General features: G+C 38.6%; 1 protein-coding gene across 2 annotated transcripts in view; it reads left to right on the top strand.

Annotated features, from left to right (window-relative positions):
• NOX4 (NADPH oxidase 4) overlaps positions 1 to 16,747 on the top strand; it is a 90,041-nt gene that overhangs the window by 55,637 nt on the left and 17,657 nt on the right. For both annotated transcript variants that reach the window (XM_032488362.1, XM_032488361.1), the window contains 2 exons: positions 65 to 146; positions 16,127 to 16,246. In XM_032488362.1, the coding sequence (XP_032344253.1) occupies positions 65 to 146; positions 16,127 to 16,246 (202 nt within the window). The remainder of the gene's footprint in view (positions 1 to 64; positions 147 to 16,126; positions 16,247 to 16,747) is intronic.

The raw sequence follows: 16,747 nt of genomic DNA, 5'->3' as shown, positions 1-16,747 counted from the left end.
ATTGTTTTTGAAATGATCTTATGCTTTTTTTTAAATAGCTTGATGTTTATTTTTCTTTTGACAGAACGGTTTCGAGATTTACTGCTTCCTCCATCTAGTCAAGACTCTGAAATCCTGCCTTTCATCCAATCTAGAAATTATCCCAAGTAAGCAGTAAAAGTTCCCTGGGTATTGAGAAGGGAATGGGCATGAGGTTGGGAGAGATTTGGAAGGGCAAAGACAAAATGTTTTCCTATTTTAGGATGTCTGAAAAAGCCCGAGTAACCCAACCCAACTAACTAAGGCATCTCCTGCTGTGCAATGTCTCAACTCTTCACAGCTGGGTCAGAGAGAAAAGCTCGCTGCGCGTGTACCCCAGCTGTGGTTGGGGAGCTGTCGCTGAGTGCACACCATAGGGTAACTCCATCAGTATCTGGTCGTGCTTCGTTTTGCTTGATGCTGTATCAACGGCGACGGATACTTTGTGACTGATCCCTCATCTGGTTTCCTGTTTTCTATCCTTCAAATGTAAAGATGTATTTATATTTAAAAAGTGGTTTTCAAAATCACCATGTGCTAGATATGATTTTTAACCATTTCTATATATTCTTCTTTACCATCTTGATGACTCTTAAGTGGGGCAGACCTTTCCTTAGATGCCACAAGTGTACTTACTGGTTGAAGCAGTGTGCCTTCATCTTCCCAGAGAATAAGTAGCAGGGTTTTTTTGTTTTTGTTTTTTTTATGGGTTTTGTTTGTTTGTTTTGGGGGGAGGTAATTAGGTTTATTTATTTACTTATTTATTTAATGGAGGTACGAAGGATTGAACCCAGGACCTCGTTCATGCTAAGCATGCGCTCTACCTCTGAGCTATACCCTCCCCCCCGAGTAGCAGATAGCAGATCTTATTAGGCATCCTCTTCCCTAAAAAACAATGTATGCTGGTATCTTGATCCTTCCTATGGAAGCCCGGAGTACCCTCTACTTTTTGAGTAATCTGACTTTCTTTACTGTCGAGTGTGCAGCGGGCTAAAGAATGAATAAACTACTACCTGAAACAGAATAAAGAAGGTTACCAAATTAAAGAATTAGAGCTTGGTTTACACATATTTTATCAAAACTCATCACAATGCTAAATGATTCCTTCTTTGATCAGTTTGGCAATTTATTCCGGTGTTCCCTGAACGTCACTTTCTGGGATTTTTTTTTTCCCCTAATGCTTAGCTTTGATAATATTTACTTAATTCTGATCACAAAATAAATGTAGAATCTGAACTGTCTGTTCATTGTTTCAGGTTTAGAGATTAACCCAGGTTTAATCTCCAGCAATAATCTTCTAATGTTCTCTTAATACACACAGGGACATGCATGTGCCTGGACCAGCCTTGCATGGGTACATTATTCTTCGTGTATGTGTTGACAAGGGGCGTGGAGGTGCCTGAAGGGGTCCATGCATGTCTACCGGTATTTTTGCCCACTGCTGTGATCTGCACGGGCCAATGATACTTGCTTTTTTGCCTCGGAGGCTTCTTGTCTGACTGACATCATTGCTTCAAGGGGAAATCAGAGAGGTTTCTCAGCTGGATATCTGCTGATCTGCTGGCAGCTGTTTCCCTAGGTTTCCTTAGCTATAGCATCTTCCGTGTATCCTTCTTGTTTTAGATGACATTTCTCATAGTGATCTTGTTCTTAGTGACTTTTCTCATGATGTGACCCGTTCTAATATTTAACAGAGATGCCATGTTGACAGTGTCTTTGTTAGTGTCTAACCCTTGGGGTTTTTGACATCTTTTTAACATCTATAGATTAGAAGAATGAAAATCACCCATTGATGCCATACACCTCATATTATGGCAGTTAAGAGTGCGGATCCTTCCCCAGCAACATGGAATCCTCACTGGTGTGTACGGTCCACAGATTTGTGAATTCCTCCACCCCCGACCAAAAAAAAAAGTGTGGACCCTGACCCAGACTATCTTACCTGCTGACTGTGACCTGGGCGACCTAACCCTCTGTGCCTCAGTGCCACGTGCATAAAAGGAGAGAGATACTCACCATTCATAGGTGATATAAAGATTAAGTGAAGTAATAAAAATATTTTAACTGACCTTGACACCTAGGAAATACTGCTTTTTAGCTGCAAATGTTATTTATTGCTATTCACTTCAAATTGCATATAGAATTAACTAGATTTGCATGTTTCCAAACACCATAAGGAAATAGATTATTCATTTATCTTGCAGGAGAGCTCTTATGTCAAGATACTTTTGTCCACCCGCCCTTATTAATATTTAGAGAAGTACTGTTTATTCAATATTTCTAAATTACTGCCAGATGCCGATGGCACTGCATAGATGACCACTTAACATCTTTATGAGCTTCAGTTTTCTGAACTATCAAATGAAAGCATGCTAATTAAAGGTTTCTGGGTCTGAATAATATTTATATAAAAATCTGGCTTAAATACAATTAGTTTGTTTAAGTTACAGAATATTAAGTGCTTTCATCTTCTTGCTGCTGGTTAATTGTCTCGTTTGGCAGAATTTTAGGAGGTGCTTGTGGGATAGAGAAAGGATAATATAATTCAATTTGTGCTGTGCCTAGGGAGTGTTGAGTTGGTCCTGGAAAGGGCATAGGAGCAAAAACCCTAAACAGTGCCCACGTAAAGAATGCTGGGTAGAAGAAGAGGAAGTTGTGGTAAGGACCGATCAGTAAATACAAGTGGGCGGGGATTTGTGTATGTCTGGACCTAATTCAAACAAATTTTGTACTATTCATGATTTTAAAGACTCTCATTTATTCTCTCATTTATCTTCACTCTCAAATATACCCTATTCATTATTAAAGATAACTAAAAGTCAAGGAATCTGTCATTTGGGGACACACAAAATCTTCTGGAAAGCCAAAAATTTAACCAAACCATTAGTATTTGTTGCTTTCATTCATGATGCAGTCTTCCTATTTACATTGATTTTTCTGGTTCTTTTACTGACTCACTGAATATAGATTCCATTAGTGAGAGACACGTTTTAAGAGCTAAAACGTAGGTTAGGAAGTGACTTATTTGCCCTATATTATGCAGTGTCACAGAGTGATATTTACAGAGAGTAACGTAGCTGACCTCCTTTAGTTAAAGGAGACTCACTCTGCACTAGTTAATGCCGGCTGATGAGTGGGCCGCGGTAATTGGGACTGAGGGTGGGCTCTCTAGTTAGCATAGTGTCCCTGCAATCTTAAGCATTCGATCAAGAGACACCCAACAGACAATAAAACATGGAAAAAGGTATTATATTTAAGAGAAAAATATTCATAAAGAGGAGAATTGACTAGTTCTTGAAATGTGTGTGTTTTAATGGAAAGCTTTTTTTTAAAAAAAATATTACCTGTGATGGTGCTGAGAACCATTGTTCTAAAATATAATAATGTTAATTAATCACATCCATAAACTCATATTTGACCTATTGCCAAAGCCGGGCACTTCTGTTCTCATCAGAATGTCATAGAAGACATTGCACCATGCAAATTCTCAGAGCGTGAAGAGGTGTGTCAGAAACAGACAGCAGAGTGAAAAGAAGAAAATGAATGCATACTTAATACAAAGTAAGTGTTGATTCATAGGTTAGAGGAAAGAAATGGAGATAATGAAATTTAAGTTTTATTACTCATTACTTAGCTTGCATCTTTGTTATTAACTTTGAAGGATTTGGCTTTATAATGTATTTAGACTAGAGGGTAGCTATAAATATTATTACCCTTGTAAATGCAACTTGGGGATGTAAATGGTTGAGAACGTTTGGTGTAATTTTACTCACAAAGGACTTGCAACCATTTTGGCAATTAGACCAGCAGAACATATTCCAGTGGCTCTGAAAGTTTAATAATACATATAAAAATATTGTGAAAGTGAGGAATAAACTGTTGCGTATCTGTGTTTGGTTCTCTTAAAGATCAAGTTCTCTGGAATGCTCAATGTCAAAGCTGTGTAGAGAGGGGAATGTTATTTGTGACAAAATTCAGAGCTCTTTCTCCTTGGCTTTCTTTGCCACCCAAGGACGCTTTGATTATTTGGACAATAAAAGCAATGTCTCGACCCAATGTCATGTCCAATGGGCTGCTTAAAAATGGCTTCCAAAAGTGATATTGGTTAATATACTTAAATTGCAGAACTTCAGGTGACTTTTCTGGGCTTCATCTGCTCTCCAAGTTGTCTTCCTTTCTCTTCCCAAGGAAAGTTTCAAGTTCCTCTTCTTCCAGATGCCCTCCCTCTTCAGTAATTTTCGTTCAGTCTGCACATCTCTAATATATTTATCACCTGAGCTAAATTATTCCCATTCATAAAAAAAAAACCCAAAAACCCAACATTAACACTTTCTGCATGCCAGGATTGTGTTATGTGCTTTATCTGCATTTTAATCTTTACCATTTCCCTATGAGTTAGTTAGTACCATTTCCCCAAGTTTAGATTTTACAGATTAGGAGACTTAAGTTCAAAGAGGGTAAGTGACTTACCCAAAGTCATAAGGTAGAGCCTGGTCTCAAACCGGGTCGGTTTGGCCCTCAGATTTTACCTAATTGGGCTCTTCTGCCTCTCATTTATTCATCTCTCCATTTTTCCATTCTTCAAATATTTATTGAACAATTACATGCACCAGAAGCAGTTGTAATTACTGAAAATACAAAAGTTATTAGGAAGCATAGTATATAGCTTTGGGGGACCTAGGGTCCAGCAGGGGAAAAGCCAAATCAGAGTTTAATGAAGAAATTAAAGTTACAGCAATATGGGAAGTCTTATAAATTATAGAGAAGTACACTAAATTCAATTGGAGGAGAGAAGATAAAGTGCCTTTCTGTCTAGGTAATTTGTGTAAAGTTTAATTATCCTTCTGGGTAAAATTTTGACAAGTGCTATGAAACCAAAGAGGCCTTTTAGATGGAACAGAGAGCATAACAACATACGGAGCCATGAAATGGGTGGTTCATTGAGAGATCACGTTTCATATTCAGGAGGGAGGTGATAAAGGGCCACTGCTGTCGTAATGGTAACAGGGAAAGGCAGACAAATGTCTGAGGATGTTAGCAGCTACAATCAGCAGAACGGGATGACTGTTAGACAAAAGGGAGAGGGAAGGGAAGGGGATGAAAAGGGAAGGGAAGAGGAAGAACTTCAAGGAAGGAGTTCAAGCCTTTTTTTATTGAAGTATAGTCAGTTATAATGTGTCGATTTCTGGTGTACAGCACAATATCCCAGTCTGTGTGTGTGTATGTGTATTCATTTTCATATTCTTTTTTATTAAAGGTTATTACAAGATACTGAATATAGTTCCCTGTGCTATACAGAAGAAATTTGGTTTTTATCTGTTTTTATATATAGTGGCTAACATTTGCAAATCTCAAACTCTCAAATTTATCCCTTCCTACCCTCTTTCCCCATTAGCCATAAGATTGTTTACTATGCCTGTGAGACTGTTTCTGTTTTGTAGATGAGTTCATTGGTGTCCTCTTTTTTCCTTTTCTTTTTTTTAAATTCCACATATGAGTGATATCAACATGGTATTTTTCTTTCTCTTTCTGGCTTACTTAGACAATCTCTAGGTCCATCCATGTTGCTGCAAATGGCATTATTTTAGTCTCTTTTATTGCTTTTCACTTGAGTCACAGCCTGGCTTACTGTCCTCATAACGGGACAAATGGCAGGTCTCTCTGAGCATGGTTTTTTCTCTATTTCGAATATATTAGTAGTACTATAGGAAGGTTTCCTGTTTCTCCTTTACTCTCACATACAATACTTCTAGCACCAGATGTGCGAGAGTTTTTCCCACACCAATCAATTCTTCTGTACCAGCTGGGTATCTGGCAATTCAGTTCAATTCTGCCACTAACCAGGGTTAGAGACCCCACACGTTAAGACCTCAGTCTCATAAGATTGTTCACTCCCACTTCAGATGCCAGACACAAGTAGTAGATCCCCAAGTGATTCACCACTTCTGCCTAAATTAGTTAGAAATCAGGGTTCCTGTGACCCCCTCCTTGGATCCTGTCATTTGCTAGAACAGCTCACAGAACTCGGGGGAACACTTACCGATTTATTATACAATAAAGGACATGAAAAGCTTACGGATGAACAGCCAGGTGACGAGAAACACAGGGCGAGGCCTGGAAGGGTCCTGAGCGCAGGAGCTTCTGTCCCCGTGGAGTTGGAGGTGTGCCACCCCCTTGGCCCACAGACGTGTTCACCAACCAGGACACCCCTTTTCTGGAGGGTTTAATCACAGAGGCATGGTCAATTATTAACTTCAATTCCATCCCCTTTCCCCTCTCCAGAGAATAGGAGGTGGAGCTGAAAGTTTCAAGCTTCCAGTCATGGTTTGCCTGGTGTTTCAGGGGACCACCAGCTACTTCCATAAATTCCAGGAAATTCCAAGCCTATAGCTAGGATGTCAGGCAGCTGAACTCGCTAAACAAGCTGAGGAAGTAAACACTTCCTAGGAGATTAAGTTAAGCACGTTGGATTCTCCGTCTAGTGCCTTTGAAAGCTAGGTACTTTCCTTGTTTTGCCTCATCCTGCATTCTCAGCTGTCACACGTCTCCTCAGACCTCAGTTGGTTTTAGTTTTGAAGAGGGTTTGTTTGTTTTGACTTAGAAATTGTCTATCAGTTGAGAGAGGAAGTGGCCCGAAGTTTTTCCTTTGTTAAAAATCTTAAAATCCTATCTCAATGTTCTTGGACGGAAACGACCTCCATTTTGCAAAAGGTGATGCATAGTCCTCAATGGCATTCTCAGCTCTAGACGAGCGATATGTTATCAGAGTTACACCATGATTTTAGAAACAGCTTATGAACTCTATAGTGTAAATGAATATTAAAAACGCAGTTAAAAGTTAATCAATTCATAATGGTTATGGTAGTATAATTTTGATTATATGCCTAGTTTATGGGAATTCCTTGCCAAAGAGGTTTTTTTTTTTTTTTTTTGCAGCCCTTAAATTAATTAACGATTTCTCTTTGTAAAGCCTTGAGTGAATAATTCAGAACTCCAAGAAACAGGTATCAATCAAAGCAGATTTTCAGACAGTGTTGCTCTCATTATGCATAAGATTGCATTAGGTAATAATCACTCATTAATTACAGAGGTTTCTTAGCCCCCTGCTAGTGAAGTTTCTTTCCTTCCATCATTCTGGAAGTGCAAACAATGTGGACCACCACCCACCACCTCCTGCCAAATTTAAAGTCAAATTTTAGGGGCCTGCCCAGGTCACCATCTTTAAAATCCCCACCTGCACCAGCTCACTCTCTGTCCTCCTTAACCTGCTCCACCAGCAACATCATTGTCACATGGGATATTGTTAGAAATACAAGTTCTCAGACTTTACCCCAGACTTACAGACCCAGAAAATCAGGTGGTGGAGCCCAGCACTCTGTTTTAGCAAGCCTTCCAAAAAATTCTGATGCACACTAACATTTGGAGACCATTAGAGAAAGAAAGATTGTGAAGACTTTCTCAAGCTTTTTCACTCCCTCCCACTTCTCGTTGTTTTTCTCATACGATACGTCCTGGGAGTGGAATGGTCTAAACCTGTAATACTATACTCTCCAGGGCAACAGTTCATCACATTTACTTTTTTCCCAGAAAAGAACTGTTACATGAAGGATGGCTCCTGAATCTATCCATTCTGCAAAGCAGGATTTTCCAAGAGTTTCTTGGCACAGCGTGCCCTTTTCAGATTCTGTTTTGCCTTTATGTATAGCACTAACCAAAATAATTTATAATTGACTGTACTCATTAATATGTGATCATTAAGGAGATGAGCTTTGGAGGCAAACTTACAAAGAATCTAATAGCAGTCTTTCTTCTTAATAGAAGTGTGGCTTTGAGAAAATTACTTAGCAGTTTTGAGTTTTAGTTCCCACTGCAGTAAGAGGGAGATTACACCTTGCTGTGAAAGTTCCTGTGAAAGAATGTAGATTAAGAGTGAAGGTGTGGATAGAACATTTAGGGTAGACCCTGGGTTAAGTTCACCGTTTAATGAAGAGCATCCATTATTATGATACCTCATTTTAGTTTTCAGAGATAAGAGTCTCAGGTAGTTTTTGATTTTTTTTTTTAATTACAAGAACTTTTTAAAGTAAAAGCTAATTAGATAAAAAGGCAAACCATTGTCCAGAAATGTATGTTTGCATCAGCATTAAATGGGTGTAAATTACAACTCTTCATAATGATACCTAACCTTTATCCCATGCTTACTGTGTCCAGACACCATGTCAAAAGTTTTAACAGGTATATTTGCATTCAGCTACATAAAGCAGAGACATAGCTAAAACTGATGGGGGCTTATTTTTCTCATGGAACAAGAAGTACCAAGAGAAGTGGTGGCTTCTGTTGGTTCAGTGTCAGCATGTTCCATCTGAGGTGCCTGCAACTCCCTTCCCCTTTCCCACTCGTGATGGCAAGACGTGTCCTTCAGCTTCAGTGTCATGTTCTCACTCCAGGCAGAAGGAAGAAGGGCAAAGAGCATGTAAAGTGCAGGCAAGCCAAGGTGGTCTCCCTTTCAGGGAACTTCTCAGAATGCCAGCCCAAAACCTCGTCCATCTTATTAGCCTCAGCTGGGTATTATGGCTGCCGCCATTTGTAAGAATGGGTGGGAAATACAATTTTGCTTGTTTTTTTATCTTAAGAGGATACATTACTATAACACCACCACCAATTGGGAATGAGGAAAATACATAAAGGGTAGGAAATCAGTAGTCATTGCTTTGCCTGAATTATCTCATTTACTCCTTGCAATAACCAGTGAGATGTGTATTATTTTATCACTTTGTATTTACAGAGGATATAATTGAGGCGAAAGAGATAGGGAGCTTGCTCAAGGTCACACAGCTATTAGCTGGTGAAGCCATGACTGAAACTCCATTTAGAGCCTACATTCTAATTTACTATATTACTGTATATTAAACACGTAGTTTTATTCATTTTCTTTAAATTTTCTTTAATAACCCTCTTAAGTTTTTTTTTTCTCCCGCTTGGAATTTTAAAGGGCTGATTTTTGCTGTTAAAATGTCTGTACTGAAAGTAATTGCTATGAACATTTTGAGAACAGAAAATTTCACCCTACTGTGAGCATGCTCCCCTCTAGTGAATGAGGTCTCAAGAATATTGTCTCTAAATTAAAGTTAAAGGCAAATGAACATGTTGAGCATATTTTGTTCCTTCAACTCCTTTCAGCAAGTATTTGTTTAGTGCTATTGTGTGTCAGCAAATGGAGGTAACAACTGGGCTGAACTGTTTTAACACAGTGTCTGAGTTTTCCTGGGTTTTGAGTTAGTATTAAAACCCAAGGAGGAAATCTGGTTATTCCTAGACAATGGGGCTCATTGTCCTTATAAAAATATGTTTTATTCTTATACAGTTCTGATGTTTTCAGAGCACTTTCATGTGTCATATTTTATCTATTACATCCATTCATTTCTTCTATTAATTTTAATTATTATATAATTTTCCTCTTGTTTATTAAGAACCTCTAATCAATAGATTAGTGAGTTTAGAAGCTAGAATGAGAGAAGCTTACAGCAGTAGAGTGATTATTTCACTCTGTCTGAAAAATGTTGCAGCTAGTAATATTTTGTCCCAACTGAAATTCACCTTCTTGGGGTTCTGTTACTCCGGAATCACCCAGGGAAGAGAAAAATGAAGGCAGAGGAAAGTGAGGCAGAACATTAAAATCCATATACCCACAAAATATAGTAATATTGCATTTAATTCCCAAAGGCTATGTCACTTTATAGATTGAGATTTTGTTGGTGGTGTTTCTGAATTCTTACTTGCTTGGATTATATTTTTAAATATCGTTCTATATTGTTGTTTTGGTTTGGTTAGGTTTTGTTTTAAGAGACCACGATGTTTTGGACATTCCTTGCCTGTCTTCCTTTACAAGCACTTTTTTGCTGCTGGTATTTAGTGGTTATTTTTCTACAGGTTAGTCTCTGCCTCCTGGTAACGCTGAGGGTGTGAATTATGTGTGACTTTATTTTGCACTCCTCATTGATCGTACAGTTTGGGGGAGGATTCATATTCAGGTAGCAGACATTATCCTCCAGATCCTGAAACAGCTAAGTCATCACTTTGTATAAACATCTCAAAGAAGACGATACTCAGAGAACACAGAAGAAAAACAGAGGGAAAATCCCACCTTATTACTGACATTAATAGAGTTCTCTGGAAAGATGGGCAAGCAGTGCTTTTCAGACTTTAATTTGCCTACAAATCACCTGGTGATCTTAGTAAAACACAGATTCTGATTCAGTGAGTCTGAGGTTGGACCTAAGATTCTTTCTAGCAAGTTCTCAGGTGAAATTGATGTTGTTGGCCCAATAACCATGTTTAGGATAGAAACGTACCACGTCATATTAGCCAAAGCCTAATGAAGGGCGTTTCATTCCTTTCAAGGTCAAATTTTATCACATCTGTCACCAGGGAAGGGAGTAGTTAGCACTCAGCACACTAAGCAGAAGAGAGTAAAGATGTCTCTCCTCATGGTCACCTGTCTCTGATTACAAAGGAAACTCTGAAAGCACACCCAGCTGATTATTAATGATGAGTAACAACATATCTATAACAGTGGTTTTTTCCCTTAAAATCTGTTTTATCTGAACTAAATGTCATTACAAATATTTTGCTTTTGTTTGAACTTCCTTCCTGAATCTTGATCCTTTAACTTTCAACTTTTTTGTACCTTTATGTTTTAGGTGAATCTCTTGAAAAGACTCATCACTCTGCTTTGTTTTCTTATTCTAGTCTGACAGTCTTTCCCTTGAACTGAAGGTTTTAGTTCATTGACATTGAATTACATTCTATAGCATTATTTTGTACTGATTATTTGTCCCGCGTTTTCTGTTTCTTCCCCTACCCCTCTCTCTTTTTTTCTTTTGGCTGGGAAGACAAGGTGCGTCATAATAAGAGAAGCCATGGGCTATTTCTTAATTGAATTGAGCTCTCTACACTAATGGAAATGAAATGGCAACAACAAAATATAGCACAGTTAAATTTGAGGTTTATAAGTTTATTCAAGCTAAAATTAGCTAGCATCTAAGGTAACAACTTACTATACACATTGCTTTCAGCAGGAAGGGTAAGTTGCCATATGGATAAAAGAGGAGAACTAGGAAAAAGATGGAGTGATTTGTTTGAGAAAAAAAAAAAATTGTAAAAAATTTGAGCCTAAAGGCAGGTAAGTGTACAGAAAATAAAAAGGCTTCACCATCATCTTAATAAGTAAAAGTACAAGTTAAATTCAATTTAAAAACTAGCACTCTTTGTTGGAAAGGGTGATTGTCGTATAAAAGTCTGCATGAAAAATCTAAACTCATCTTGAAGTGTTTATTTTAATTGAATATATTCCATCTAAAAGCTGTCAGAGGTAATTTTATTTTAGTTGCAGATGTATTTAAAAGTATGTTGGAATGGGGTGTGAAAGTTGGTTAGATGTCATAATTGAAAATTCACGAGGGGTTGATCAGCTTACAATTCATGTTTCCAGTTAACTTAGTGTATGAAAAGTTTGAAGAATTTGGTAGCTTTTCTTTTAATTATTTGAACTATTTTTTTTTTGCATATTAACAAACATTTCAAGTTACATATTAGCAGATCAGGCCTACTTTAGCCAGTGCAGAAAAAAAAAATGAAACTAAAAGGCAAAAAAAAAAAAAAAAAAAAATTTCCTTAACTTTCCATAGGAACGAAGTCCAGTAGTGGGAATCCATCTATTTATGTATGTGTATGTGTGAATTTAAGAGTGAAAAATATGCAGATTAGATGATCAAAAATAATCTTACTAGTATAGAAAACGTAAACATCTAAACACACACATTAATAATTTTTAATGCATGTTTGAGATGGTGGGAGAAGAAAATACTTACTGGGGTCATAAGCCGTAAGAAGTGTCGAATCTAGTTGAACAAGTGCAGTGAGTGCTAACGCTCATGTTTGCTCCTAAAAGTGTATCTCTTTATCCCCAGAAGGCTAGAGCTGGTTTTAATGGACCAGGTGTGGTGGACAAGAGACAAGGCTGGCCTCTGAGGAGGGTTGGAGAAAGACCAGAGACCCCTACAAACAGCCCAGGCGCCTCAGGTGCAACAGCCTCAGTGAATAAGGAAGAGGTGAAACGGTCTGCTCTGCAGAAGGAGCTAGTGGAGATAACGGACTTACGTGACTTACGTGACTTACTTTTGTCTTTGGTTCTAAGGGGAGTTTAAAAAGACGTCTCCCCTGACATTTAGCATCCAGAAGCTTTGTCTTACTTGTGTTGGAAGAGTGAATTCGTAATATGCTCATAGCCTAATAAATACAGGGACAAAGATTTAATTTAAAGTGAGTCCAGATTCATGCCATCCTCTTGTTGCCTGAAAGAGGAAAATGAAAATCCTCTCTTGGGGAGGATACACATTAATCCTCAAAGGATTCCTATACATAAGGCACCAAAGAATATGAGTCCTGTTTTTTTTTTTAAATAAGGAAGCAAAACATGATGAGCACGTTAGTAAAAATTATATATTTAAAAAGTATGAAACAAATGTTTAATATGTCTAAAGAAATAAAAGGGAGCATTAAAATCATGGCGAAGAGACAAGGGACAGTCATATTTCTCAAGGGGCTTTTGGGAAAGAGCCCATAGAGCTTCTAGAAGTGAAAGACACAATATCACAAACTTGAGCCTTTTAACGCAGCCATGGACAGAATAAAGGGGTTGTCAGATACAACTGAAATAGTTACCCAGAATGTGACACACAGAGACAGAGGTACGGAAACTATGAAAGAAAGGTTGAGATGAGATGGGTGGAGTGAGAACTTCATGCATCTCTTTTACCTTAGAGGTCCGAAAGGGAAAAGGGGAGAGTGATGGAGATGTAATATTAGCTCAAATTCAGGATACCAGTAAATCCCAAGCAACGTTAGAAAAATAAATTCACCCTGGGGGAAATTATAATTTACTTACAGAACAATAAAAGCAGAGACCAACACTTAACATAAAAGTAGTTGAGACAGGGGAGGAGGAGAAACAAAAAGTGGGACCAACAGCACAGGGTGATACTGTGGTAAGTAATTCAACATAATTATAAACGGAATTCTACAGTTCAGAGCAAAAAGCCTGTCAGGCTGGAATAAGAAAATAAAACAAGGCTGTAAGCTAGCTATACTCAAGAGATTCGCTCAAAACATAAAGACAGGCAGACAGTTAAAAATGAGGGGTACAGCAGAGAAATTCTAACCAAAGAAAAATTGCTTCAGATCAAATAGACTTTAAGGCAAAACCATGTTCGGGCCTAAAGCTAGAGTTCATATTCAATGAAAAAAGATTCAATTGAGCATTTCTTGGATTGAAAGAATTAGAATGAAGTCCTGTTTGGGAAGACAGTTTTGGTTTGTTTGGTTTCATAAACAGAAATGGAGGCCACTCGGGTGGTAGATCTAAGCCATTTGTTACATGTGTGGCCTTGAGCAAATGTGTCAGCTTCCAGAACCTCAGCCTCCTGACCAATGAAGTGGAATAATGTTATTTAATTCTTGTTTACTAATCACAAATAATTCATCTAAAGCAGGTAACCCTGCCAATCACGTAGCTCTACTGATGTCAGAATAGTCAAGCAGAAGGCTGTTGGTTTTACACCTTATCATCTTTACATAAACAGAATGATAAGGCCTATACATTTATTTTGGTTAGAAAAATAATCCTTGAACTGTCTAATTCAGTTCAAAGATAGCTGTTCTCTTACAGAAACCTCACTGCTCCAGAGGCTTATTTATTCTGCAACTTTATTAAAAATAACGCTTCCTTTGATGTCAACCCAGTTAGAATATGTGGCAGAATCTCCATTTTTGGCAAACACAGGATTGGTCTGAGATCAAATCAGAACTTTATGTAAGTGTGTTTTGTAATCTTTAAAACACTATAAATTTGTTCAGTGTTGCTATCCACCTCATGGCTATTAAGAACAAAAGTTATTTATTTTTACCTTTATGTACACACAAGCAGGGTTAGTTCCAGATGATTCTCCCATATAACCAGTGGCTGTCACAAAATTGCCTCTTACTTCTGCTCAGAAAGTTGTATTTAGATCTGGGACTGAGCTGCACAACCTAACAGATTGCCTTTCAGGACTAGACCCTGGTCTTTCTCTCCTCTCTCACACCCTGTGCCCCATCCCACCCCAGTATTCCAGCGAGGAGGCTCGGGGCTTCAGGCTGGTCCTGGCCCCTCCTGTGGTCTCAAGTCCCCCACTTGTTGAATGGGGATGATGATACTGTACCTGCCTCAGAAAGTGTCAAGAACACAGCATCCTGTGTGAAAAGTAGAAAGCGTTGCGTGTGTGCAGTATGGGTGTATAACACACGCAAGTTACTCCTCAGGTTGTGCCTCCTCTCGTACTTGCGTGTTTCTACCTTATCACCTCCTTGAGGACTGAACTTGCAATTACTCAGTGGCTCATCTCTTTCCGTTTTGTTGTTGTTGTTGTTTTGCTGCTACGTTTCTGGTCTCCCAGTGAACGTAAGTCATTTCTTGCGCTGATGGTGGACTCTCTGAGGGCCTGATGGTGCTCGGAGGCATCACTGACGCAGCTACAATAAAGCTGCCTGGCATCTGTGGCCCTCCGCAGTTCTCAGTAGGCTTTTACTGTGTCATCACATCTGATCGGTGTTTTTTTAGATGAAGAAACTCAGAGTTAGAGAGGACAAGTAACACGCCTGTGAGCCCAACCCTCGCAAATGACCAGAACCCCGAGTTCTTGTCTTCTTGCCCAAAGTTATTGCAGACTACTGGGGACTAGCTGTTGAGGGTGTAGGGAGGGTGTGTGTGAGCATGTGTGGTTTGGAGAGCGGACAAATAGGAAAGAGGTGAGTTCATGACTCCTCTCTCTTATTCTTTGCTAGTCAAGTAAAACGTCCTTGTGTTTGTTATTTCTTTTAAGAAGTGTTGGGGAGGAAGAATTCCTTTCTCTTTGCCCTTCTAGGTTCTTGTCTGAGACTCCCATGTAATAAAAGACAGATGAACAAGATTAACAATAAAAGATATTTATATCATAAGGCTGACTGCACAAAGTTAGTTTCTTGGACAGTTACTGTTTTTTAAGAAATTTTTTATAATAGGAAAAAAGGTTTAAAATGGCAGTATCTTATATACAGAGATGTCTTTTTTTTTTTTTTTTTTTAACATAAAGGTGGCTGGAACTAGGCAGTCCACAGAGGGTATAGTAATTTTGCAGCCATTAAAGGTAAATGTTTAGACGAACAACTCAGGCACAAGGAAGGAGGAAAGAAAGGGACACGGATAAAGAGATGTAACTTTCAGCTGAGACAGCTTCCTTCAAGGAGCCTTCCAGTTTTTTTCTTCTAATTGTGTGTCCATTTATATCACACCAGGCAGAACATAGTCACACAGCCAAAACAGGTGCAAGGCAGTCTGGGAAGTGTAGTATTTTGGCTGGGTACTTGGCTTCCCTGAATAACAGGAATGTTTTGTTACCAAGAAAGAATGGGAGGATGAATATTGAGCGAACAATTAGCAAATTCCGTTGCAGTTAAGAAGGATTTCACTCACACACACAAACGCACACACACATACACGAATATGCAATCACAACTAGAGTAATTAGCGATTCCTCTGAGATTGCACTGAGATTGTTCTCCAGCCGTTTCTATACTAATAAACCTAACCAGGGCAAGAGGAGGAACAGGGTTAGTTTCTTTTCTATTCATGTGGTAAAGATTTCAGAAAATAGTTCTGCTACTGACTTTACCATTGATAATAACATTATTGAATTCAGACACAGTAAAACAAGGTATTTTAATTGAGTCCAATATCATAATGTAATATGATCAAAGCTGTAACTAGTCCTTAGCTATCTCATGGTTCTATCTGCATTTCCCTACACTTTAAATGAATGCTTTCCTCAAAAAAGGCGCACTTTGAAACAGCTGTAGTTGTTTTAATATTGATAATTCATGAAGAACCCTTCCTTTAGCTTATCGCAGTGAGAGACAATGAACTTAGACCTGAGCCATCACAAAGCCTCGACGCCAGATGCAGCATGTTTGCCACATAGAGAAAATTAATTTAACTTACTTTCATTTTTCCCACCATTGTCTGCCTCCTCCACAGGCTATACATCGACGGCCCCTTTGGAAGTCCGTTTGAGGAGTCTCTGAACTATGAGGTTAGCCTCTGCGTGGCTGGAGGCATTGGAGTAACTCCATTTGCATCAATACTCAACACCCTGCTGTATGTCATTTTGATCCATGTTATTTGTCCAAATAGCGAACTGACAGTATTTCAGACATCTCTCTTTTAGTAAGAAGTAATTCCTTACCGAATTCTTCTACCTGTTGTTCAAGGAACTCCGTTTATGGATTGATAAGGGGAATTATTCAGGGATCCTCAAAACGTGGTCTGTGGCTTTCAGCATGGTTCCTTGTAAAATATGTCGGTGCCACAGTTACGCTCTCCTTCGCCCTTTTCCTCTATCAAAGTCATTCTCTCTGCTCTGTTTCTCTCCTTCCTCATCAGTGGTAAGTGACACTACTAATGCAATTAGTCAGCAAATATTTTTGAGCACCTAGGTGCCGGTTGATCTTGTAGTTTCTGGTAATACAGCAATGACTGAGCAGAGTCCTTGCCCTTAAAAAGGTGACATTCAATTGGGGCAGGTAGAAAAATAAACCAGTGAGAAATTCATAAATAACATTATTTCAAAAAATATGAGAACTATGATGAAATGTCAGG

Source organism: Camelus ferus, chromosome 10 (genome assembly GCF_009834535.1).
Source record: "Camelus ferus isolate YT-003-E chromosome 10, BCGSAC_Cfer_1.0, whole genome shotgun sequence".
Classification (NCBI taxonomy): domain Eukaryota; kingdom Metazoa; phylum Chordata; class Mammalia; order Artiodactyla; family Camelidae; genus Camelus; species Camelus ferus.
The sequence above is the reverse complement of the archived record's forward strand: the minus strand, read 5'-3'. Positions and strand labels throughout refer to the sequence as shown.